A 27,828-nucleotide genomic window follows, 5' to 3' on the forward strand; every position below is an offset into this window, starting at 1 on the left:
TCTGAATTATAGATTGAAAAAAAAAAAAGGTTTTTTCAACCCTCTCCTTTGAAAAAAAAAAAAATATAATAAAAAAAAAAAAAAAAACAAAAAAAAAAAAAAAAAAAAAAAAAAATCTGGGCATGATGGCACATGCCTGTAAGTCTCAGCTACTCAGGAGTCTGAGGTAGGAGGATCACTTGAACCCAGGAAGCCAAGGCTGCAGTGAGCCATGATCACACCACTGCACTCTAGGCTGGGTGACAGAGCTAGACCTTGCCTCAAACAAAATAAAAATAAAAAAATTAGTAAATTAATATATATGTTTTATTGAATGTTTGAGTTATGTGTATATAATTGTTTTTAATAATTCTACATTTTATAATTCTACATTTTACATGTCCAGTTATTTGTGCTGATAATGTCAAGATTTGTTTTAGAAATAAGGTTGGGTTTTGGCATTTCAGGTTTTTATGATAGCTTTTTAAAAAAATCTATGTGACTTGGCCGGGCGTGGTGGCTCACGCCTGTAATCCCAACACTTGGGAGGCCAAGGCGAGCAGATAACCTGAGGTCAGGAATTCAAGACCAGCCTGGCCAACATGGTGAAACCCCATCTCTACTAAAAGTACAAAAATTGGCTGGGCGTGGTGGTGGGTGCTTGTAATCCCAGCTACTTGGGAGGCTGAGGCAGGAGAATTGCTTGAACCTGGGAGGCAGAGGTTACAATGAGCTGAGATTGCACCACTGCACTCAAGCCTGGGTGACAGAGTGAGACTCTATCTCAAAAAAAAGAAAATATATGTGTGTGTGTGTGTGTGTGTGTGTGTGTACATATATATATATGAATCTTTCCTTTTTCTTTATGCTTGTGCAAGGACACAAGAATTAATTTCAACTTGAATTTTTTTTTTTTTTTTCTGAGACTGAGTCTTGCTCTGTCGCCCAGGCTGGAGTGCAGTGGCACAATCTCGGCTCCTGCAAGCTCCACCTCCTGGGTTCACGCCCTTCTCCTGCCTCAGCCTCCCGAGTAGCTGGGACTGCAGGTGCCCACCACCACGCTTGGCTAATTTTTTTGTATTTTTAGTAGCAATGGGGTTTCACCATGTTAGCCAGGATGGTCTTGATCTGACCTCATGATCCGTCCACCTCGGCCTTGCAAAGTGCTGGGATTACAGGCATGAGCCACCGTGCCCTGCCAAAAATTTTTAAAAATTTGCTTATGAAACCATGTGAACCCTATATTTTTAAAATAAATAATTACTGTGTTTTTCAGTTTCTCCCAATGTTATTAGTCTGCTTAGAATTACTACCTTTTCATGAGTTCTTCAGCTGTAATCATTTACAACTTCTTGGAATGTTATCTTCTTCAGTTAGATTTTAATAATGGGGGCATGTGGTTTTATATTAATTTGTTCATTCAACAGATTTCTATTGAATATACACTTTGAACCTGGCTCTAGGCTGAATAATGGAGATAAAATTGATTGTAATATAGGTACAAGCTCTGCCCTTAAATAAGTTTACAGTTTGAAAGACATTGCATTTTGTCACAGTTCTTTTAATTTTCTCTCTACATATAGCCATATCTTATTTTCAGTTTTAATGTGTATATGCTGAGTTTTCCTGATTGCCTTAGTTTTTATTTTTAGTTCTTAGATGTTTGTCTTTTTTTCCTGCAGTTTATAGGTTGTCTATCATTTTTTCTATCAATAGTTTCTAACGTATGATTTCTACTTTGCCTTTATGACCTTCTTCCACTTTTCTTGGGTTTGATTGCTTGTAGGGTTTTTTGTTTGTTTTTTTAATGATGAGGGCTCAATTGCATGTATTATCTTAATCAGAAAATTCTAGTTTTTTTGGTGTTTTCTTTACTTTTCCTTTGAAGTGTTTCTTCTCCCTTGGCCTTAAAGAACATTAATTTGTGTCTCAAATGGGACCATTCTCTTTATTTGGCCACTGAATTTTTTTTTTTAATGATGGCTTTTTTTGTCCCAAGAAATCTTTTGTGCTAATCCTGATTCTCTGTAATGCAGCTGTCTCTCTGCAACTGTCTCTCTGAACTCTGAGCCCAACCTTGGGTCTAAATAAGAAGCCTCCACCTGCCTGTTCAGCTCTTCCTCAGTTTCCTCAGGGTCACAGAGATCAGGTGTGCTCATTCGGTTCCAGTGAAAGGAATTAGCCTTACCAGAAAAGAGAACACACTATAAGCCACTGCAATTCAGTCAGTATGGCACTTGTTCAACTCTAGACAAATAGACCATTGAAACAGAATAGTAAATCCAATTTACAGTATTTGGGAATATAATTTATGTAAAGATGACATTATAGATCAGTGGGGAAAGGATATATAATTCATTAAATGGCCCTAATATGACTGGCCATTGGAATACCAAGGAAAAAAAAGGATGAGGGGTATAAAGTCAGTTCATCAGTTTGTCTAGGAGACTTACATGTAAATCTAAGGACAGAGGAAAACTTCTGAGTTGCTAAGACAAGAAAAGCTAAAGAAGAGATAGACATATTAAAGTATATTGGATCTTTAAATTTTTGTTGTAAGTGTACCATAAACAAAGTCAGGAAACATAATTTTGATTTGGAAACAATATTAGCTAATGTTTATTGTATATAAAAACCTTCTTTAAATTGACAAGAAATTGGTAAATACCCCAGTGCCAAAATGGCAAAAAGATATGGATAGGTAATTCACAGAAGAGCACATCCAGATGGCCAATAAACACATCAAAAGATATTTGAATATATCCGTTGTCAAGAAAATGCAAATTAAAATAACAGTGAACTGTCAGTTTATAAATGTTTAAAAGAACTGTTAACACCCATTGCTGTAGAAGAAACTGGTAAGGTTCCTCATTGCTAACAGAAGTAAAAACTGTTATAACCTCCTTGGCGTAGTGGCTCATGCCTGTAATCCCAGCACTTTGTGAGGCCAAGGTGGGCGGATCACTTGAGGTCAGGAGTTTGAGACCAGCCTGGGCAACACAGTGAAACCCTGTCTTTACTAAAAATATATGTAAAACTTAGCCTGGAGTGGTGGCACTTGCCTGTAGTCCCAGCTACTTGAGAGGCTAAGGCATGAGAATCTCTTGAACCTGGGAGGCAGAGGCTGCAGTGAGCCAAGATCATGCCATGTCACTCCAGCCTGGGTCACAGAGCAAGACCCTGTCTCAAAAAAAAAAAAGAATTGTTGTAACCTTTTTGGAAAGCCATCTAGCATTTTCATTTAAAAACACGGTGGGCCTTAGACTCATTAGTCTCATTCCAGGGAATTTATACCCATGAAATACCAATATAAACATGAATATATACTTTTAACTGCACTGATATAGATTGCAGCCTCATTGTTGTGGCAAAAAAATAACTATAAACAAAGTAGGGGGACATTTGACTAAATTATGATACACAAATTGTTTCACACAGTGAAACACAGTGGATTAATATGTAGTCATTAAAAAGAAGGAAATAATGTTAAACTAGTTTACTTGGAGAGATTTTCAGGTTGATTAAATGGGAAAAGGAGATAAAGTTTATATGATACTCTATTTATGTAAAATAATCACCAGAAAAACTCTGTATATACAGATAGTCCCTGACTTAGGATGGTCTGACTTATATTTTTTGACTTACAATAGTGCTAACTCAATATGCATTCAGTAGAAACCATACTACTCTTGAGATGCTGGGCCACTGTAGTGAGCTGTAGCTCCTAGGCAACCACACATTTTCAACTTATATTTTCAGTTTACAGTGGGTTTATCAGGACTTAACCCCATCGTAAGTCAAGGAGCATCTGTATTTATATATGTACTTGTTTATTTTCCTTAGCTGGAAATACACCCCTGTTTTCATTGCATGTCAAAGTCATATTTATCCTGTTAAACTGCCAAATACATTGGCTTAATATGGTTGGAAAAAAAAACATATATAGAAAATTTCCAGTTATTTGTGTTTAAGCTATAAAATTTTATAGAATGTGCCTACAGTGAATAATTTACCCTTTAGTCTTCTCAGAAATAGTGTGTGATCATGGGACGAACACAGGCTTTGGAATCACAGAAATTGGTTTCAAATATCTTTATGAGCTTGGACAAGTTATATAACTTCCTTCAGTCTTGATTTCTTCGCCTAAATAATAATTGAAAAGTTTGCTGGGAGGAATAAATGAAATTATGTAAAACACCTAGCAAAGTAATCAAATGTATTAGTTTGTTGTTTTTAAAGGGTTAGGTTTTTATGGCTCTAGACATTATAATATGTTTTACTTGGCAATTTTTAAAATATTCACAGTAGGAAGATAATATTTTTTAGTTAAGCCAGGTTCAGGATCACTTAATATAGAATTTGTGGCCGGGCGCGGTGGCTCAAGCCTGTAATCCCAGCACTTTGGGAGGCCGAGGCGGGTGGATCACGAGGTCAGGAGATCGAGACCCTCCTGGCTAAACACGGTGAAACCCTGTCTCTACTAAAAATACAAAAACTAGCCGGGCGCGGTGGCGGGCGCCTGTAGTCCCAGCTACTCCAAGGCTGAGGCGGCAGAATGGCGGGAACCCGGGAGGCGGAGCTTGCAGTGAGCCGAGATCTGGCCACTGCACTCCAGCCTGGGTGACAGAGCGAGACTCCGTCTCGAAAAAAAAAAAAATATATATATATATAGAATTTATACCTAATTCACTAAAACTTTGTTTATAACTCTGATTTCTTCAGAAGTTTCTTCTGCTTTCAAGCTGTTTATTAAATGGTTTTTAGGACCTGCTATTGGCATTTTGATATATCTATAGTGAACTATGTAATCATTTTACAACTTGATGCCAGTGAGGACAGTTTAAAAATTATATATATATATATATATATATAAATTTGAAAGAGTAAAGAAGCTAAATTAAACCTATGCCAGCGAAAATGTAGTGAATTCCAAGAGTGATATGTGAGTGACCTGTTTTGATTGTTAGTAGAAAGTACTGGAAATTTTGACCATACTGCTAGATCTTGACATGGTTGTAAGCCGTGATCAATTATGAAAGCTTAAATTTTGTGTAAAAATGCTAATAACAAGAACATACCTAGACATTCATTTGCAGTTACTACATTTATATAAATACGTTTTTCTTTACATGACCAAAATTTGTAATTCATTCAGATTTTTTGTTATTATATAGCTTTTAAAACATTACCATATTTTCTTTTTTGAGAGCTATCCATTCCATTTTTCTTTAAGACTGGGACAGGGAGAAATTACTTGAAGCTTGGATGTCCAACCCGGAGAACTGCTGCCAACGATCAGGTGTTCAAATGCCAACTCCACCACCAAGTGGGTATAATGCCTGGGACACGCTCCCATCTCCAAGAACTCCAAGGACTACGCGCTCTTCTGTCACCTCCCCAGATGAAATCAGCTTATCTCCTGGGGACTTAGACACTAGTTTGGTATGCTTTGGTATTCACTGTACTTCTCATAGCTTTGTCTTTTAACATTCAGATGATTTAATATTGTTCCGTGGAGTGTCTGGTTGTGTTCTTATAATTGAATCCTGTCCCTTTCTTGAAAGGTTCAGTTATTTCCATGCTTCAGTAAATATTTGTTATTACAGACTATTTTTGTGATCTCTGAATTATAGATTGAAAAAAAAAAAAGGTTTTCTTTCCTCATTTCCAAACAGAGAACTTAAAACAGTTTAAGGAAACCATCTATTTTATTTTCCCTTAAAACCTCAATTGCTTGAAGATTTAAATACAGGCCAGGCCTGGTGGCTCATGCCTGTAATCCTAGCACTTTGGAAGGCCGAGGTGGGTAGATTGCCTGAGCTCAGGAGTTCGAGACCAGCCTGGGCAACATAGCACGACCACATCTCAAAATACGTACACACATGTATACAATATATTGAAATATAAAAAGTTAAGTTTGTTATAGGCACTGTAAACCAAAAATACAGAAACATTTTTAATAATTTCTTGAAAGCTGATTTTTAAGCGTTTACAATATATTGATAGTTATGTATTTGTTTCAGTAAAGCTTCTGTAGTTTAACTAGATGCATTTCCAAAATAAGTGTTTCATTATTTTACAAAACAGTGCTGCCATTGCCAGCTTTTTTAATTGGCATATCATTGGTGTGCTGTTATAGAAGATTTTAATATTTCTTGAATGACTCAGCCACTCGAAATATGTGATAAATATGAAAGTACTTCTCATTTTTTTTTCTATTTTTTTGTTCTTTTTTTTCTTTTTTTGTTTTTGTTTTTTTCTTTTTTTTGTTTTTCTTTTTTCTTTTTTTTTTTTGTTGTGTACTTCTCATTTTATCTGTGCCTTTTTGAAAAACAGAATCCTGTAATTTGCATATGTAACATGATACATTTTGCTTCTAGAGAGCTATTGTTTAGAAGATATTAGGTAGGTGAAAAAGTGATTGCAGCTTTGGCTGTTAAAATGGCATAGTTGTAATACATAGGTGGAGTTTTGTTGTTTTTTGGGGTTTTTTTGAGATGAAGTTTTACTCTTATTCCCCAGGCTGGGGTGTAATGGCACGATCTCGGCTCCCTGCAACCTCTGCCTCCTGGGTTCAAGTGATTCTCCTGCCTCAGCCTCCTGAGTAGCTGGGATTACAGACACGTGCCACCACACCCAGCTAATTTTTGTATTTTTAATAGAGACAGGGTTCCACCATGTTGGTCAGGCTGTCCCGACCTCAAGTGATCTGCCCAGCTCTGCCTCCCAAAGTGCTGAGATTACAGGTGTGAGTCACCACACCCAGCAGGGTTCTCTCCCTGGAAAGTTTGGATATCTTGAGTTGCTGCATTAAAAATACAGAGTTACTCTGTTTTTGTGGATTTTGAAGGGCAAGTGTAATGTGAAGGGCATGATGCTGAAGTGGTTTTTTGCAACATTCAATTTGATGTTGACCCGAATGATTTGTTTCTTGTACTTCCTTTTCCAAATGCACAGTTGCTGATTAATACATAAATTTGGAATGTAAGGGTTTGATTTTTGCATTAAAACATTTAAATCCCACTGGTGTTTATAGTGAGGTAGTCATGGTATTTGTTACTGAAAGGCACACTAACTGTCCTTAAAACTTTGAAAAAGGTAACTTTCAAAAACTTTTATTTACTGTACTAGTATTTTTGCCTTTTAAAAAAGTGAACAAAGTGAATGTATTGTTCTCTTTCAAAAGTATAGTTCTGTTTAAATCATTGTTCTTCTTCATCTCCAGTGTGACATTTGTATGTGCAGTATCTCTGTATTTGAAGACCCCGTGGATATGCCCTGTGGACATGACTTTTGTAGAGGATGTTGGGAGTCGTGAGTATATGAGCACCTTAGCATTTCTTACTGCATGATAGCGCTCTGATTTGTTAATAAAATTGTTTACTTTCAGTGTTTAATGATACAAATTGTTTATATTGACTTCTAAGTTACACAGAAATGAATTTAGACTTTACTAGTAAGGAAAAATATTTTTGTTTTTATTTTTACATCTTCCCCAGCTATTTTAATTAATGCTATTTAGCTTAATGTAAGGTACCTTTAGAAACAAAGCAGTTATACAAATAATTTTTCTTAGTATTTTAATTTGTATTACATCTAATGTAAATTTCAGGCAAGAATCAGTTTGTCTTATATCCCAGGAATCTTAAGCATTTGTTTTTGTGCTGTCTCAATTTTTTGTGACAATCAAATTGCCTTGAAAATCTGTAAGAATATGGATGTTTAAGATTCCTTTTTAGTGAATGCAAAGTTAAATGTTTTAGCTAGACATAGTTGGGTATATTTTACCAATGGAAAATTTGTTTTGCTTCTTGTGTTTATCTCTGTTTACCCTTCCCATTACCTTTCAAGATTTATACTTTTTCACCATCCATTAACTTAGCTCTCATGTTGCACTTTTCGAGAGAAGTTTCTAAACAGAGATTGCTATAATGAGCACTGTAATATCATGTTATCTCTGGAGACACACAAAGTGTTGTTCGATGACCTAAGTGAGGTATATCGTTGGTATTAAAGAAAATCTTAGAAATCAGAAGTTTTTAACCTTTTTTTTTTTATGGAATATTAGTTAGGAAGTATAGGGAACTAGGGAATACTATGTGGGTAAGAGACAAGAACCTGAGCAGATTTTCTGAGTTCTTCTTTTTAAACAGCTTTGTTGAGGTACAGTTGACATACATAAAGCCACACATTTAAAATAAATAATTTGATAAGCTTTGATATCTCTATACAACCTTGAAACCATCACCACAACCCCTAGATTCTATCATTCCCATTTCCTCATTTCTCATTGAATCCCTGCTACTTTTCTCTTTCTGCCTTCCTTTTATCACCCCCATTTGTAGGCAACCACTGAGCTGTCATTCTGTTTTTTTTTTTTTCTTTTTTGAGACAGGGTCTCACTCTGTCACCCAGGCTGAAGTGCAGTGGCATGATCTCGGCTCACTGCAGCATCTTCCTTCCCGGGTTCAAGTGATTCTCACGCCTCCGCCTTCCCAGGGAGCTGGGACTATAGGTGCCCACTACCACACCCTGCTAATATTTGTATTTTTAGTAGAGATGGAGTTTTGTCATGTTGATCAAGCTGGTCTCGAACTCCTGACCTCAAGTGATCCACCCACCTCAGTCCCCCAACGTGTCTGGTTTGATTTTGAGTACATTTCTTTATCTGTTTTCCAAATTGGAGTCAGAGGTAAGATTTTATGTGGAGGGGGAAAAAGGCTACTGCTTTTTAAGTCAGAATATCTGGTTGTTCCTTTTAAGACACAGACTAGATTCTACTCAGAGTCTACTTAAATAGGATCGGATCAGTACACCTGTTACAGGTAAATTAATTGACAAAGGTCAGACCTCACAATCCAAAGCTATCCTTAACCCAGTTGTGGAGGCAGAAAATACTTCCCAGGTAAAATTTTATTTACCTTAGTTGTTAACTGTACTGAATTAGGAAGTATTACCTGAGCTCTACCAAGTTAGCTGTTGGTCTTGGTATGTTTATGAAAATTGAGTCCCCCCAGGTATTTTCTTGAATTTTTTTTGAGTGTCACTGACCTTCCTCACCTGATTTGTATCACAGGCACTATCTCCCAAACTCATCACAAACTAGCCATAAGAAATGTATGGTAAGATTTAAATTTGAAAGATCTAATTATTGATTTCATTAGTATGTTCTAGCCTACCTAGGATTCTCCTTTCCATCCCTTCCAAGTTTGTCAAATCAAGCGCCAATAAAAGAAGTTCCATGTTGAGTGATTCATATGTTGATGAAATCATTTTTAAATTATCACAGTTGTTTTTTTTAATAGGCATATAGGAAAAGAAACTTCTATCTAAAACCAAGGAAGCATTTTTATAGGTCCTCAGATAGTTTGAAAGTCCCTCAATCTATCTTACTCTTCCCAACCTTTTTACTAATACAGCTAGATGCTTTAGTGCAGGCTTGTCCAACTGTGGCCCACAGGCTGCATGTGGCCCAGGACAGCTTTGAATGTGGCCCAACACAAATTCATAAACTTCCTTAAAACGTTATGAGGTTTTTGGTGTTTTTTGTTTGTTTGTTTGTTTTGCTATTTTTGTTTTAAGCTCATCAGCTGTCATTATTGTTAGTATATTTTTTGTGTAGCCCAAGACAGTTCTTCTTCCAATGTGGCCCAGAAAAGCCAAAACATTGGACACCCTGCTTTAAAGTATTGATGCCAAGGGCTGAAATAAAAGGGAATAGCCAGGCATAGTGGCACGTGTCTGTAGTTCTAGCTACTTGGGCAGCTGAGGCAGAAGGATCACTTGAGCGCAGGAGTTCAAGACCACAGTGAGCTATGACCACACCACTGCACTGCAGCCTGGGTAACAGAAGAAGATCCTATCAATTGATTGATCGATCAATCAACAGATTAGTTAGAAATTATTATTTTCTAGCCAGAATAGAATTTCTTTGCTAATATTGAGAATATAAGAGCTCAGGTTCTAGATACAATAGGCCACTGGGTTGCGAATTCCAACTCTGCTATTTATTAGTTATTGATTTAGGTAAGTGGTAGCCTGCCTGTTCCTTAGTTTCCTAATCTATAAAGTGGTGATGATAGTATGTACTTCATAGGATTATCGTCAGTTTTTTAAAATTTCTTAATACATGTAAAGCGCTTAAAACAGGATCTTGCATGTAATAATCACTCAATAAGTATTACTTATTATCATATTCCTAAGCATTGTAATAAGCAGAGAGAGCCTACCTATGATATCATCTGTGAATCTTACCTGCAAGATAAAAATATAGGTAAAGTTTGCCCCACACTTATCTCTTTTACTGACACTCATCAACTCCATGTTGTGCTCATACATTTTTATTAAATTGTGTCTTGATGAAAAATAATAACATGGCCAACAGAACTGATCCTGTCTTCAATGAGGTCTTCTCAGTTCTGTAATTTAATTCCCCATAGATGATTAAATCTTCTCTGATATATTTAAAATATGTAAAATTCAAAACATCATCATGTAGTAACTGTGTCTAAGCAAACTGTGAACTTTGACAAGAGACTATCCAACTTCCCGGGGAATCTATTCATAGCTAAAAAGAAGAGAATGTTGTTATGTGAAAAAAGAACTCTACAGTTAACAGTTCTCTACTTTTAGTCTTAAGACTTCTTTGTTTTTGTTTTTTTTTTTTGAGATGGAGTCTCACTCTGTCACCCAGGCAGGAGTGCAGTGGCACCGTCTCAGCTCATTACAACCTCTGCCTCCCGGGTTCAAGTGGGTCTCCTGCCTCAGCCTCCTGAGTAGCTGGGATTACAGACACCTGGTACCACACCCAGCTAATTTTTGTATTTTTAGTAGAGACAGGGTTTCACCATGTTGGTCAGGGTGGTCTTGAACCCCTGACCTTGTGATCCGCCTACCTCGGCCTCCCAAAGTGCTGGGATTACAGGCGTAAGCCACCATGTCAGGCCACAATGTACCTTATATATCACTCCTTAGCACAGGAGTGAAAACACTACTTGTGAAAAAATGGATAAGGATCTACCAGAGGTAGGAAGAATGCCAAGGGAAAAAAAAAATTAATTCCTGGAAGCCAAAGAGAATTTGAAAGCAGGAAATGTTCACAGTGTCTCATGTTCTAGAGAAATCAAGGAAGATAAAAACTGTGAATTATTTAATAAATTAGGCTAATGGGTAGTCATTGTGGCCCAGTGAAGAGGTGGTAGCAGCCAGATGCTGCAGATTGAGAAGTGAATGACATGGGCTTGAGGAAGGAATAACAGATCATCATAAACTATTTTGTCAGGAAACTTTGATGTGAAAGAAAAAGAAAATGAAACAAAAGAGAGTCGTGTGGTTAGTAAAGGTTTTTAAAATGGGAAAAACTTGAGCATGTTTATTGTGCCCAAGGTAAGAGACATTAGAAAGTAAAAGACAGAAAGGATAGGTTATTGGATAGTGCAAGTCCCAGAGCTGGCCAGAGGATTTGAGGATTAGCCTGGGAGTAAAAGAGAAAGCTCTCCCTTTCACAGAAGTGAGTGGGATGAAAAGGAAAGAATGCTAAAGATACTGCTAGGTTTGAGGTGTGGTAGAGAGCACTTAGAGAACTGCCTGTTGGGGACACTCTTTTCTATGAATTGCCCAGACGAGGATATGAAAGAGAAGATGGAGCAAAGGGAATGGGCCTGCCAAGGTCTCAATAAGGTTTTTGTTGTTGTTGTTGTTGTTAAGTGCAGTGGAATTAAGAGAATGAGAGAACTAAAGAAAAAAGATACTATAGTTAGTGAAATAAACAAAATGTTGATGGTGAGGACTAAGCAGTTGTGATTTAATTTCCTGGTTTTCCATTTATTTTCTCTAGATTTAAGTGTTCAATATACAATAATCTGTACTTCAAAAGTTTGTTTCTTACTTTTCTAAGGGAAGTATTAAATGATAATAACAATAATAATCCCTTTGGGAGGCCGAGGCGGGCAGATCACCTGAGGTTGGGAGTTCGAGACCACCCTGACCAACATGGAGAAACCCCCTCTCTACTAAAAATACAAAATTAGCTGGGTGTGGTGGCACATGCCTATAATCCCAGCTACTTGGGAGGCTGAAGCAGGAGAATTGCTTGAACCCAGGAGGCGGAGGTTGTGCTGAGCTGGAGATTGCACCACTGCACTCCAGCCTGGGCAACAAGAGTGAAACTCTGTCTAAAAAAAAAACAAAACAAATAATAATCCTTACTAAAATTTATGAATTCTTACTCTATGTCATGCACCATGTAGATTTTTCACATATGTAATCTGTATAACAACCCTGGGAAGTTCACATTATTATCTCCACTTTATATACGGTGAAACGGAGGCTTAGAGCAGTTAAATAAATTGCTTAAGATCATATGCCTTGTTGGTGACAGACCTGGAATTTTCTAAGTCAAAACACTGCTTTTAGCTGAACATGGTAGTACATGCGTGTAATCCCAGCTACTCACTCAGGAGGCTGAGGTGGGAGGATCACTTAAGCCCAGGAGTTTGAGACCAACCTGGGCAAAGAGAGAGACCCCACCTTTAAAAAAAAAGAAAGAAAGAAAGTAAAGGAAAGAAAAAAAGAACCCTGCTTTTAATCTAACCTTGTGCCAGATTCCTGCTTCTTTCTTTACAGGGCATTTTTTCCTCACTACTCAAGTATACCTAAGTAGGACATAAAACTTATTTTAATATTCATCTAAATAAAATATAAAGAGAAAACCTATAAACCTATTCTTAAAAATCTATGCTATATTTTAATGCCACCCCAAAATATTCTTGAATTACCTATGACTCATTTCTATACCATTGCCCCCTTTTCTTTAAAGCTATAGCATATTGAGAATTGAATATGACCTTTCTGAGCCACTCATTTCTGAATTTTTAATTTTAAATAAAAGTATTTTTTCAGATTGTTTCAGATTTTTAGTGGGAATAAAGCAAAATAGAAACATATAAAACATACGAGTGTATGTATATATGTGTATGTGTATATATTGATATATAAAATGAATGGCTTAACAGATAATATGCGTTACAGTTGCTGTTTCACACTTTTGTTGGTATTATTTTAATTATACTCTGACAGAAAATTCAGCATAAAGAAAAATTGGCCAGGCACAGTGATTCATGTGTATAATCCCAGAGCTTTAGGAGGCCAAGGCAGGAGAATCGCTTGAGACCAGGGGTTCAAGACCAGTCTGGACAGCATAGCAAGACGCATCGCAACCAAAAATTTAAAAATTAGCCCAGCATAGCAGCATGCACCTGTAGGCCTAGTTACTCAGAAGACTGAGGTGGGAGGATTGCTTCAGCCCAAGAGTATGAGGCTACAGTGATCTGCAATCGTGCCACTGCACTCCAACCTGGTTGATGGAATGAGACCCTGTCTCTAAAAAAAAAAAAAGGAAGAAAAAGGAAAATTCTTAGAATGTATGCACAACATAATATCCTTGCTTCTTTGCTGTCCATTGATCATTTTAATAGGTTTTTGAATCTGAAAATTCAAGAAGGTGAAGCTCACAACATTTTTTGCCCTGCATATGATTGCTTCCAACTTGTGCCTGTGGATATCATAGAAAGTGTAGTTTCAAAGGAGATGGACAAACGATACCTACAGTTTGATATTAAGGTAAGGTATGCTGCCAATTATCTGTCCAATTTCCATAATTTTGATTTTATTAAACCTTTATAACATTATTTTTTCTTTTTGTTTTAGTTTTGAAAACAAAATCATGGGTCTTTTCTTAGAAACACTTTATCAGAAAAGTTGCATAAAGGAATGGTGACAAAGTTTGAAGCTAAAGCATTATTTCATAATAACAAAAGGAAAGGGGAAAGGCTAAAGTACTAGTAATTTACAAAATTTAGAATAAAACTATTTATCAGAACTTTTTATTAATTTGCCTTTTGCACTTTAATAACTGATTGATCAAGATAATGTTCAAATTAGATTTTACCTACTTTAAGTTTTTTAAAAGACATTATCTTTCATGCTCCTAAAATATTTGGAAATAAAGATTCTCAACTTGGAAGTTTATTATTTTTATTCCAAGTAATAGGTTTATTTAATGCATTATAATGTTTATTTCATCTTTTTTTGTCTTCTTTTTTTTTCAGAAGTTTTAAGTGTAGGCGAGTTACTTCTTTTGTGTGTGTGAGATTTAAAAGTTACATTTTAACTGCTTTAAGCAGATTTTACTGAGTCTAATATATGAACTTTTAAAAGACAAGTCCTACTTTTTTTTTTTTTCTTGGAGACAGAGTCTCACTCTGTCTCCCAGGCTAGAGTGCAGTGGTGTGGTCTCCGCTCACTGCAACCTCTGCCTCCAAGATTCAAGCGATTCTCGTGCCTCAGCCTTCCGAGTAGCTGGGATTACAGATGCCCACCACTATTCCCGGGTAATTTTTGTATTTTTGGTAGAGTTGGGGTTTCTCCGTGTTGGCCAAGCTGTTCTCCAACTCCCGACCTTAGGTGATCTGCCTGCCTCAGCCTCCCAAAGTGCTGGGATTATAGGCGTGAGCCACCGTGCCCAGCCCCCTCTTCTTTAACATAGAAAGTATCATAGTATTGAATATTATGTATTATTTGGATACCATTTAGAAATTTACTCTTCTAATACAGCTACATGCATGTTTCTACTTAATAATCATATTCATCAGGAAACTGACACATTGTATGAGAAAACATTTTAAAATTACATATTTTCTGTGCGAACAATTACATTTTTACTTTATCATCATTTACATGGTTTTTAGACTAAAGAAAACATAAATTTTAAAAATCATTTTGTTACTAAGTTAATTGTTACTTTCCCCTTAATAATTTTTTCAGTACTTTCCAGTACTGTTTAAATTTCTTGAGACTGACAACTCCATGCATTTTATTTCACTCTTTTTCTTTCTTTGCTTTATAGTAAATGACCATAGAGGTACACTCTGTATTAGAATTTAGCATTAAAATATTCTTTGTGTTTTGTTATTGCTGTTTAAACAGGCCTTTGTTGAAAATAATCCTGCCATTAAATGGTGTCCTACTCCAGGCTGTGACAGAGCAGTAAGACTAACAAAACAGGGGTCAAATACATCTGGATCTGATACACTCAGCTTCCCATTGCTGAGAGCGCCTGCTGTTGATTGTGGAAAAGGACACCTCTTCTGCTGGTTAGTATAAGATAAGTTGGAATCAGTCTAATCACCTTTCTTTCCAATAGTTATTAAAGAGACTTTGCACCTTGAGTCGGGCCGTTAAATTATAGTATACTTGATAGTATTCTTAATTTAAGAAATGTGTAATAAGTAGTAATAGTTCATATTTGTTGTGTGCTTAGTGAGTGCCAAGCGCTACACCAGCTATTTTTTACATATTGAATTTTCCCAACAATGCTGAGTTGAGTTGATGTTGTTATGCCCATTTTACAGATAAGGAAACTCGGGCACAGAGAAGTTCCCCAGGGTTATACAGCTAGGAATTGGCAGAAATGGGATTAGAACCCAGCTGTTTGATTTTAAAGCCCATGTGCCTAAACTATAATATCCAATTGCTGACCATAGATTAGAAAATGTTTAGAGTTTAACCTTTCATTAAAAATATAAACTTCTAGCAATGATTCTTCACCAGGAGCTCCCAAAATTACCAAGGTCCCTTTTACAGAATTTTATCCTGGGCCCTAACAAGTAAGATTTTGATTTAGTAGGTTTTTGAGTGGGGCTCTAAAAAAAGAAAATTAAAAATCTCCCAGGTGATTCTAATGCACAGTTCTACTCAGGAATCAGTGACTGCAGTCTCATTGTTTCTTGTGTTTTGTTTAGTTTCTAGTACCTGGTAGTACTCAATAAGTACAAACTGATGATAAATCAGTATTGGAAAGGGTATGTAACTCTGAATACTCTTTTGACTATGTATGTGTCAGCCATCAGCGCTCTGCTTATTCATAGAAAGTTCAGTTAACTATTTTAATTAAATGATAAAAAAAAAAGCAACAGTATTTATTCTCCGTTTTGCTCATTTCCAGAATCACCATATATGCATGGATATAGTTTAGGTGGATATAAAACTCTAGTCTTTACTTTTATACTTCTCAGAAACCAGAAACTAATTGTATCACTGCTATATAGTAGGAAGGTATAGTTATGGAACTGTCCCTACCCTGGTCTACTTCTTACCTTTGCCATCATCATTAGTTAAAAGTATTTATTGAACTGCAAACCCCTGACTCTAAGTCAGGGGTCAGCAAAATATTGTCTACACTTATTATTAAACATAACATTTTGTTGGAACACAGCCACACCATTTCATGTCACTTTATTTATATATTGTCTGTGCCTGCGTTTGGGCTATGACAGCAGAATTGAGTAGCTGAGACAGAGATTACATGGCCCACAAAACTCAAAATATTTACTGTCTGGCCCTTTACAGAAAAATTTTCCTGACCCCTATACTAGGTGCTTGGCTATGGTGATTAATGAAAGGAAAACCATGTATACTGCTTTCATGGCTAAATCAGACCAAGCAAGCAGAATAGCAACAAAATACTGAACAGTGGGTTATATCTATATGCCTTCAAGTGATTTTTCAAAACACTTAAAAGGCAAATTTCTATTAAAGTTTTACATTTTTATTATTCAATAGTTTGGTTCCTAACTCACCTCATTAACCCACCATGAGAGATAAGGCTTGAAATGAGAAGGAAAGTTAATGTACATGAGCTAAATTGGTAGCAAATTAATGGTATGTAGATGAATATGAACCTATTTTATTGTAAAACGAGTATATAAAAGTAATAAAGGAGCTTTCTTTCCTGAGCCAGTGTGGTTTCCAGAGATAATTAAACTCTGGTGTCCTGAAGCAGCACCCATTGTATACATCCTATGCATCTAAAATGGTACTAATTATATACCATCCTTGGGAAAAATTGAGAAAAATTGTCATACACCGTAAATCATTTTCTGAGTTCTGTGGTTCACATGAGGAATCGTGGTTGAAAAAGGATGATTTAGAGGATTAGTTGGAGAAGCTATGAAGAAAGAAAACATAAATTAGGAAAATGTCTAAAAGATAAAAATATTAGCTTTTGCTGAGATAAGAGAAAAGTTAAGTTTTGAAGGGAAAAGAAGAAACTTTGATTGGCATTGTCTTCTTAAGCACTGTGGTTTCTGTGATCTAGCTTTTACCAGTTTTCGGTGTAGTTTAGTTTTTAATTTCTTGTGTTCGTCCGCATTCTCTTTGTATGCTGCAAGTAATAATAAGTTTGGTTCAACTGAAGATAAGAAAGCTAATGGAAAAACCTGCCAATATAGGCCAGACTCTATAAACTATGTACATATGTCTGTAAACATAGACGATGCTATAAACTGTAAATTTCTAGAATAACATTTGAAGAAATACATCAGCTTACTTTTTCTCATGCCCCAAAATATCAGGCTGGTTATACTCAAGATGCATTGGAGACAATATACCAAGATCACGGGCCCTACTTTGAGTTTTATCCCAGTTCAAGGGATCTGTGAATGGCCACATGGAGTAAGGTCACACTTGGTAATTATTTACTCTTTCTCCTATTCATTAGGGTAGTAGAAACCTAACAGAATCATCACTTTTTAGACATAGCACCAGAGAGGAAGAGAAGAAGGGGACTTAAATGGAATAAAAATAAGTTTTAGTGAAGGACAAACTCAGATTTAGGTTCTTCAACTTAATCTTTTGCCTTTCAGTTTTGGTATTTATTAAGTTATAGGATGGATTTTTTTGTATTGCCTACTTCATGTCTCTAGGCGTTAATTTACAGTTCCTGGGTTTTTTTTTTTTTTTTTTCTGCATTCTTAGCTTTCTACCCTTATTTATATAGTATAAGAGCTTTGTCTATACTTTTAAAATCTAAGTAGAAATTGTCGGCCGGGCGCGGTGGCTCAAGCCTGTAATCCCAGCACTTTGGGAGGCCGAGACGGGCGGATCACGAGGTCAGGAGATCGAGACCATCCTGGCTAACACGGTGAAACCCCGTCTCTACTAAAAAAATACAAAAAACTAGCCGGGCGAGGTGGCGGGCGCCTGTAGTCCCAGCTACTCCGGAGGCTGAGGCAGGAGAATGGCGTGAACCCGGGAGGCAGAACTTGCAGTGAGCTGAGATCCGGCCACTGCACTCCAGCCTGGGCGACAGAGCAAGACTCCGTCTCAAAAAAAAAAAAAAAAGAAAGAAATTGTCATATGCTTTCTGTTGCCTTTATCTCTTATTTCAATGAGAAGCAAAATCTGTTCATGTAAAAAGACGCTTTGCAAGAGAGGTCTTCACAAATTAAAGGCGAATGGTTCTGGTTTTGCTTCTTTCCTTCTTGAAAAGCCCAGAAATAATTTTCTAAAGATGACTACAAAAACCACAACAAAAGACAATAATAATTTCTTGTTTTCAAGAACTATATATGACAGAAACAGTTGAGCCATACCCAAGAGATACCTGCATGGATATAACTAAATATATTCATTGTTGGGAGACAAGTAGTATTAATAGGCATTCCCCTTCCCACCACAGGATACCCTTCTCTAGCTGTGCACCAAGTTCCATGCCCTTAGTAACTGAAGCTAGCGTGGTTTCTCCCCCTAGCCTTTATAATACAATTTGTGTGATCTGGGCAAAATTATCTCAAGACAATACTCAAAACTAAGATGGGTTCTGACTTGAACCAATGACTTTTCCTCTGTTTTTTTTTTTCTTTTTAATTAAGTAAAATATGCTACTGTGTAACTTCTCTGCCTTCTGAACTGACACAAAGTGTCTCTCTTCTCTGAGACAACTCTTCACAGATTTATTGTCAGAAATACTTCTTAGCCACCAAACTTAAGATGGTGTGGTGGCCATTTCTTTCCTCTCTTTTTACTCTGGTCCCTTTTAATCACCAGTGTGCATTGAAAACTGAAAACCTTACTTGGAATTTCTCTTCTAAACACATAGACAGTCAAACATATTTTATTCACTGAAATTGATTGGCAGAAAATATTCTAAATAATAATATGGTGCTGGGCATGGTGGCTCACGCCTGTAATCCCAGCACTTTGGGAGGCCAAGGCAGGGGGATCACGAGATCAGGAGGTCGAGACCATCCTGGGTAACACAGTGAAGCCCTGTCTCTACTAAAAATACAAAAAATTAACTGGGCGTGGTGGCACGCTCCTGTAGCCCCAGCTACTCGGGAGGCTGAGGCAGGAGAATTGCTTGAACCCGGGAGGCGGAAGTTGCAGTGAGCCGAGATCAAGCCACTGCACTCCAGCCCAGGCAACAGAGCAAGACTCCATCTCAAAAAAAGAGAAAAATAATAATAAAGTTTATATTACCTAGCGGTTGAGCACTTATTTACTGAAACTGTGTAAAGAAGTCTTTAAAAGGAACAAATTTTTGAATCATAGTGATGTACAACTTGAGAAACCACAGTATCAGGTTTCTAGTCCACTTAAGTTTCCAGTGGGTCAGAGAGTACAGTATACAGACCTGTCAAGTTTGGAGAAAAGTTTGAAAGTGGGTATCTTTTTTCTCCAACTTCTCCAACATTCACAATAAGGATTTTGATCAATACCTACTCCTTTATTCAGAGCAATAGTTGCATGCATCATCTCCACATCTCCACAGACCTCACAGGCCAAGGGACTCTCCAGGAGTCCTATGGACAAAATAGATGAAGCAGTCTGTATTTGTAGACCTAATAATTGTGTCTCATCTTTTCTTACAAAATCAGTTTTAAGCCCTTAGATTAACAGCTCTAGTTACAGAAGAAAAGATTTTTCTGGATTGGCAGTATCTAGCTATTTAAGTATCAGACTCCTGCCAACTAGCAGAACATTTTCCAGCTCTTCACAGTCCCAGAAATAAAAACATGATACTACTTATTTGGTAGTTCAATCAGAAGACCTTGTTTAAATATCATGTATATTCTCTGCAGAGTAACACATCTCCATAAATAAATACCGCTTGAGGGTTCAATTTATCAAATTTCAACAGAGTACAGAGATAATAATCTGGGAGATGGACAGGACCTGCCTGTGATATAGCTTTGCCACTAACTAGCTCTATGGCTTGGTGATAAACATCCTCTCCTAAAATAACGTGATAAATAAAGCCTTCCTATCTAATGCAGTCAACATAGAGGGCAAGTTTCCAGAACCAAACTATTTAGCTTCAGATTTTAGCTTATCCACTCTTTACTTGTGTGGCCTTTGGTAGGTTACTGAACCTCTCTGTGCATGTAAAATGGGGATAAATAGTACCAGTTACAAGAATTGTTAAGAGAATTAAATGAGTCCGTTCACGTGAAGTATTTAGAACATTACCTGGTGTACTAAAAAATGTTAGCTACAGGGGAGAAGCATAGAAATTAGGATTTCTACTTAATTCAGTCAGAATTGCTTATTAATAAAACGTTCTAAAATGGCATTTAATTGAAATTGCCAACTTCTGGATAGGAATTTCTTCCATCGGGTAATAAATTTTAAAACGTTACTGGAAGGTTTTTTCCTTTTCCAGAGCCCATTAGAACCACTGTATAGTCATGCAACCAGTTGTGCATACTGGCACATTTTCAAGAAGAGAGCCATTCCTTGATCACTTGATGTTAGGTTAACCAATCATATTTGAACTAGGTGGAGCAATTTAGATTAGGCAACTATTTTTTTCTTTATAATCTTTTACCAGGATATTTTTTTACCTGAATAAACCCACCCTATTGGTGTCTCTGGCTGAGATTCAGTAGGCTATGTCCTGAGATTCCCCTCCCCATACTCTTGTTTTACTGACATTTTGAGATGCAGTTTCAGCAACAGATACCAGGGACTTTAGAATACTTGTCAACAGTCATTGGTTAAAATTTTCTTCAGGAATGTAGGCCGGTCTCAGGGACTTACAGCTGTAATTCCAGCATTTTGCGGGGCTGAGATTGGCGGATCCCTTGAGCCCAGGAGTTTGAGACCACTTGGGCAACGTAATGAAACCCTGTCTCTGCAAAAAATACAAAAATTAGCTGGTCATGTTGGTGCATACCTCTTGTCCTGGCTACTTGGGAGGCTGGCAGTAGGATGGCTTGAGCTCAGGAGGTGGAAGCTGCAGCGAGCCGAGATCATGCCACTGCACTCCAGCCTGGGTGCCAGAGCAAGACTCTCAAAAAAAAAAGAAAAAGAAAAAGAAAAAATTAAACTTTCTTCAGGAAGTTGGCATTCTAGCATCTTCACTACTTTTCTCAGAATACCTCTCTTCCCTATGTTGATCATCTAGAATGTCAATTACCTACTATGTTTAGTGACTTTATTATTACTATACTTTGGAGAATTCTGAATTTATTTTTCCAGATGCCTTAGTTTTTAAATATATTTTATAGTATTAAGTGGCAACCTCGGCCAGGCGCAGTGGCTCACGTCTGTAATCCCAGCACTTTGGGAGGCCGAGGCGGGCATATCACGAGGTCAGGAATTCAAGTTCAGCCTGGCCAACATGGTGAAACCCCGTCTCTACTGAAAATACAAAAAATTAGCTGGGCATGGTGGTGTGCAACTGTAATCGCAGCTACTTAGGAGGCAGGAGAATCACTTGAACCCAGGAGGCAGAGGTTGTGGTGAGTGGCAATCATGCCATTGCACTCCAGCCTGGGCCACAGAGCAAGACTCCATCTCAAAAAAAGAGAAAAAAAAATGGCAACCTCAACCTCTTTAATTCACAGTCCATGCTGTAGCTTATTTTTTTATTAGTAAGCTGCTGGGTTTTTTTGGTTTTTTTTTTTAATCCTTTTTTAGTATTGCACCGGAAACTAGTAGAAACTGTGCCAACCAGTTATAACACCCTGAAGTGATCCTACTGATTGGGCTCACAGCCAAGGAAGCAGCAAGTCTTTGTCCTCCTGTGAGGTTCTAGAAAAGAAAACCTTCTTTTGCTGTCTAGGACAGTCTTGGAGAGCCAAGTGCATCGATAAGCAATTACGGCCTTTTGAAGAAGTGGCTTTTTTTTTTTTTCAGACTTTATTTGAAAACACTGGGCTTTGTTCCCCCATGATTTCTTTCTTTTTTTTTTTTTCCAGAACGTTTTCAGAAAATGTTCTGACAGCAAAACCAGTATTTACTAGCATTGATTCTGCCAGGAAATGGATATTGAATATGCTGTTTAATTTCCAAGGGAAAAAGTCTCCAGGGAAAAAAATCTTAATAGAAATAATTTATTTCATTGATTGCATTTGTTTGTTTTAGTTACTGCAGATATATAAGGGCTTTTTGTACTTCAGGGCTCTTTTTTTTTTTTTTATTTTTCTAGCTTTATTGAAATGCAAATGACAAACAAGCTTTTTTAAATGAGTCATGAGAAATGTAGATTCTGCATTTCCACCTGTGTTTGCAAGCACCATATGGAAACACTGTTCCTGATCTGTGGCATATTTCTTACTCTAATGTCTGCTAGCATGTGTGCCAAATTAAAATTAGCAGTTATCACAGGTATCCGTTACATTTCTGGAAAGCAGAGTTGGTGTTAGTATGCACTAAAGTGAATCTAATGTATCCACTTTTTTTTTCATACCTTTAAGTTCTGGGGTACATGGGCAGAATGTGCAGTTTTGTTACATAGGCATACACGTGCCATGGTGATTTGCTGCACCTATCAACCCGTCACCTACATTAGGTGTTTCTCCTAATGCTATCCCTCCCCTAGCCCCCCATCTCCTGACAGGCCCCAGTGTGTGTTGTTCCCCACCCTGTGTCCATGTGTTCTCCTTGTTAAACTCCCACTTATAAGTGAGACCATGCAGTGTTTGGTTTTCTGTTCTTATGATGGTTTGCTCAGAATGATGGTTTCCAGCTTCATCCATGTCCCTGCAAAGGCCATGAATTCATCCTTTTTAATGGCTGCATAGTATTCCATGTTCTATATGTGCCACATTTTCTTAATCCAGTCTATCATTGGTGGACATTTGGGTTGGTTCCAAGTCTTTGCTATTGTGAATAGTGCCACAATAAACATATGTGTGCATGTGTCTTTATAGTAGCATGATTTATAATCCTTTGGGTATATACCCAGTAATGGGATGGCTGGATCAAATGGTATGTGTAGTTCTAGCTCCTTGAGGAATCGCCACACTGTCTTCCACAGTGGTTGAACTAATTTACACTCCCACCAGCAGTGTAAAAGCATTCCAATTTTTCCACATCCTCTACAGCATCTGTTGTTTCCTGACTTTATATATCCACTTTTTTAAAGAAATTAGGTCGTGTTGTGTTGCCCAGCTTAGAGTGCCGTGGCTATTCACAGAGTGGTAATAGCACACTACAGCCTCAAACTCCTGGGCTCCATTGATTCTTCTCCCTCAGCCTGCTGAGTAGCCATTGTGCCCAGCTCACTTCCATATTTTAATCAACCCAATATTTTTTGAATGTCTGTTAAGCTACCACTAAGTTGCTAGGAGCTCTGTAAAACCACAATTATGGAAAAGGTTTCCCAAGTGTCAGATTAGGTGGTAAGTCAGGAGTGTAAGGAAACTAAATTACCCTTTCAAGGCAATTGGTGAATTTTTTTTTTTTTAACCATTTAACCATTCTTAAGTATGCAATTCAGTGACATTAATTGCATTCAGAGTGCAACTATAACGTCTCATAGCCACTTTTCCTTTTCAGAAATTTTTCATGATCCCAAACAGAAACTCTTATGACCATTAAGCAGTTACTCCCCATCCTCTCCTCCCCCAGGCTGGTAACAACCACTCTATTTTCTTTCTCTATGAATTTGCCTATTCTAGATATTTAATTTAAGTGGAATTCTAGAATATCTGTACTTTTGTGTCTGGCTTATTTCACTTAACAAAATGTTTTTAAAGCTCATTCATAGTGTAGCATGTATGCAGATATTATTCCTTTTTATGGCTGAATATTGTATTGTGTGAACGTGTGTGTGTGTTTGTGTGTGTGTATACTCCACAATTTGTTTATCCATTCATCTGTTGATAGACACTTGGGTTGTTTCCCCCTTTTAGCTGTTGTGAATAATACCGTGAATGTTGGTGTACAAGTTTGAATCCTTGCTTCCAGTTCTTTCATACCTTAGAATGAAATTGCTGAATCCTATGGTAATTCTAAGTTTTTTATGAGGAGTCACCGAATTATTTTTCTTTTTTTTTTTTTTTTTTTTTTTTGGAGACGGAGTCTAGTTCTGTCGCCCAGGCTGGAGTGCAGTGGCGCGATCTCGGCTCACTGCAAGCTCCGCCTCCCGGGTTTACGCCATTCTCCTGCCTCAGCCTCCCGAGTAGCTGGGACTACAGGCGCCCGCCATCTCGCCCGGCTAGTTTTTTGTATTTTTTTTTTTTTTTAGTAGAGACGGGGTTTCACCGTGTAGCTCAGGATGGTCTCGATCTCCTGACCTCGTGATCCACCCGTCTCGGCCTCCCAAAGTGCTGGGATTACAGGCTTGAGCCACCGCGCCCAGCCACCGAATTATTTTTCACAGCAACTGCATCAGCATTTACATTTCTATCAGCAGTGCACAAGAGTTCCAGTCTTTGCACATCCACACCAAAACCTTCTTTTTTTAATAATCACTATTTTAACAAATATGAAGTATAATCAATACATTCTTAATTACCTCTTAGTTTGTAAGACTACATGAGTCAGTTGGTGTATCTTCTTAACACACTTAACCTTTTTTTATTCTTTTTCCTTGAAATGGGGTCTTGCTCTGTCGCCTAGGCTGGACTGCAGTGGCATGATCTCAGCTCACTGCAGCCTCTGCCTCCCAGACTCAAGTGATTCTCATACCTCAGCCTCCCAAGTAGCTGGGACTACAGGCGTGAGCCACCCCTCCCTGCCCAAGCTTAACCTTTGTAAATGAAATCTTTTAAAATAGCACTGATGGTGATGATATCACTTCCAGATTGGGTTGTTCCCTCCTCCAAATAATATTTTGTCATTGACTGGAATAATTACCTTTGTTCTATACAATATAGCATCATCTTGAATTAAAATGGCGGTTTGTCAAGGCTTTAGGCTCGTTTTAGTGTTTGACTTCTTAAATAGCTATGAAAAGAATATAAAATAGAGTTACAAATGATAAATTGATGTTTTTAATTATTTAAATCAAAATTTCCCAAATTCCAATAAAAGTAAATTGAGTTACCCTAGCTGTTACCTGGAGATGCAGAGGTAAAATTAACTACAATAATTTGGCTTAAAACAGTGTTTTTCAAACTTTAAAATGAAGAAGGTTCATTTGGTAATTTTGATAAAATATAGATTCTAATCTGTAAATCTCATGGGGCCTGTTCTTCTGCATGTCTAAAAAGCTGCTCAGTAATGGCCAGGAATACACCTTTGAATAACAAGAATTTAAAATATTAATGAGGATAAAACGTAATTTAATCAAATATTTTAAAGCTCTGAAGGCTTGCAGGTCTAAGTTATAAATATTAATCTATTTAGAACTTTTGAAATATGTAAATGAATGTACTGATTTTTTTTTTTTTAAACTGGTCTAATGGTATCAAGCTTTGGAATCTCATTTTTAATGCCTCCATTGAAATACTCCATCTCTCATTAATCACCATGTCTTAGCTTTTTCAACTTTAAAATTGGAAGAATACTTTCTACTTTTTTTTTTTTTTTGAGACGGAGTTTCGCTCTTGTTGCCCAGGCTGGAGTGCAATGGTGCGATCTCAGCTCACTGCAACCTCCACCTCCCAGGTTCAAGCGATTCTCCTGCGTCAGCCTCCTGAGTAGCTGGGATTACAGGCATGTGCCACCACGCCCTACTAATTTTTTGTATTTTTAATAGAGATGGGGTTTCACCATATTGGCCAGGCTGGTCTCAAACTCCTGACCTCAGGTGATCCACCCACCTTGGCCTCCCAAAGTACTGGGATTACAGGCATGAGCCACCACGCCCAGCCTCTACACACTTTTTTTTTTTTTGCCTTAATGTTGATGAAGAATATTTTAAAATTGTCTTTTCTATGTTTATTTTCTTTAGGGAGTGCCTTGGTGAAGCACATGAGCCTTGTGACTGCCAAACATGGAAGAATTGGCTGCAAAAAATAACCGAAATGAAACCAGAAGAACGTAAGGAATTTTAGATTGCTTTGCTACATATTTCCTGATAGCATTCAAAAGATAATGTGGTCATATATTTTTTAGTCTTTATTTAAGAGGTTTTCACATTTGTTAATGCTAGCGCTCTCCTGTTTAACATCACAGTCCCTTTGACTAACTTCCTTTTGGAAATAATAGAGTTTTGGCAAGAAGGAATCAGGGACAAGTTCCATGTTTCTAACAGACTTACTTTCCAGCTGAAGATAAACAGGGTAAATGGGGGTCACATTTAATCCTCTTCCCATATCCCTTTTCTTTTATCCTAGGGTGAGCTAACCAGTTGTTCTGTACTTTGTGGGAAGTAGTATATGATCTGTAGTGAGAGTGAGCTTCTCATATCCCTGAAAGCTTCCAATGAAGGGTACAGCAAGTTAATTTCTTGCTGTTGTGTAGTTCTGTAGATTTACTGATGTTAAATACCATATAGATAAGGATTGTCACTGAGACTTCTATAAATACATTATCTCTGTTAATCATCACAGAAATGATACAAGGGTGATGTTAGTAATCCTGTTTTACAGAGGAAAACTAATGCTTAGATTGGGTTGAATGACACAGGGCATGTGCCTTGTGAACAGAATGGGTTTGAATCTCTGAGGGGACTCCTTTTTAAAGCCTTCCTAATAGCAGTTCCCACATTTAACAGATAAATCTATCTGCTTTGCAATAATTTCCCATCTTCTAAAGTGTTTTATGACAACTGTTTTCTCTCAAAAAATGTAAGTGAAATTTAATTAGTTCTGGTCTTAAAAAAAAAAAGACTCAGATAATGGTGTTAGCTTGAGGTGTCACAAGTCAGGATCAAGAATTCACCCAATAAATCTACACACTTATAGGGGCCAGGTGCAGGGGCTCACGCCTGTAATCCCAGCACTTTGGGAGGCCAAGGCAGGTGGATTACAAGGTCAAGAGATGGAGACCATCCTGGCCAACATGGTGAAACCCCATCTCTACTAAAAATAAAAAATTAGCTGGGCGTGGTAGTGTGCGCCTGTAGTCCCAGCTACTTGGGAGGCTGAGGCAGGAGAATTGCTTGAACCTGGGAGGTGGAGGTTACAGTGAGCCAAGATTGTGCCACTGCACTCCAGCCTGGTGAAAGAGTGAGACTGATTCCGTCTCAAAACAAGAAAAAAAAATCTACACTTATATGAGCAAAGCACATAATAAAGATGATGCCAGACTTCCGGGCATGCAGAGGCTAGAGGGAAGCAGTCAGACATTATGGTATCATATGATAACTGATATAGTTGAGTAAAGATGAGAGTCCAGAAACAATAATGATAAACTCAGGTTGGGGGAAGAAAGGGTATCAAAGAATCTTCTTGAAGGCAGTGAGCTGTGAATTGGATTTTAGCATCTCTGCCTTTTAGTAGGTAATTACTGTCAGCAACTGAAGTGGCATTGGGAGAGACTGCCCGACGGCCATCATACTTTACAGGCTTGTATTATATCAGGGAGTTTACCACTGCCTGAGGGCTGGTCCTCAGCATTTTAGATCTACAAGGTTCATTTTGTCCACTGACTCAGGGTTATTCTGACCCATGGAGAAGAGACTACTGTATAAACCAAAATGCCACTTATTAGTTGATAATGAGGGAGATCCCTTTCACTTGTTGAGAAGGCTTCATGTCCATTATCAGGAGCAAAGAGAAGTGGATAATCTTTGGATATTTTATAGTGAAGCCTGATTAAACATTCTTGTCCTGTTCATGCATCGTTTAGTCAACAGATTTTTTAAGCAGGCGCGATGGCTCACATCTGTAATCC

General features: G+C 37.5%; 1 protein-coding gene across 2 annotated transcripts in view; it reads left to right on the top strand.

Moving 5' to 3' along the window:
• ANKIB1 (ankyrin repeat and IBR domain containing 1) overlaps positions 1-27,828 on the top strand; it is a 165,118-nt gene that overhangs the window by 109,864 nt on the left and 27,426 nt on the right. For both annotated transcript variants that reach the window (XM_011963243.1, XM_011963244.1), the window contains exons 6-10: positions 5,213-5,421; positions 7,205-7,293; positions 13,455-13,599; positions 14,965-15,131; positions 25,943-26,031. In XM_011963243.1, the coding sequence (XP_011818633.1) occupies positions 5,213-5,421; positions 7,205-7,293; positions 13,455-13,599; positions 14,965-15,131; positions 25,943-26,031 (699 nt within the window). The remainder of the gene's footprint in view (positions 1-5,212; positions 5,422-7,204; positions 7,294-13,454; positions 13,600-14,964; positions 15,132-25,942; positions 26,032-27,828) is intronic.

The sequence above is a fragment of the Colobus angolensis genome, unplaced genomic scaffold, assembly GCF_000951035.1.
Source record: "Colobus angolensis palliatus isolate OR3802 unplaced genomic scaffold, Cang.pa_1.0 Scaffold605, whole genome shotgun sequence".
Taxonomy (NCBI): Eukaryota; Metazoa; Chordata; class Mammalia; order Primates; family Cercopithecidae; genus Colobus; species Colobus angolensis.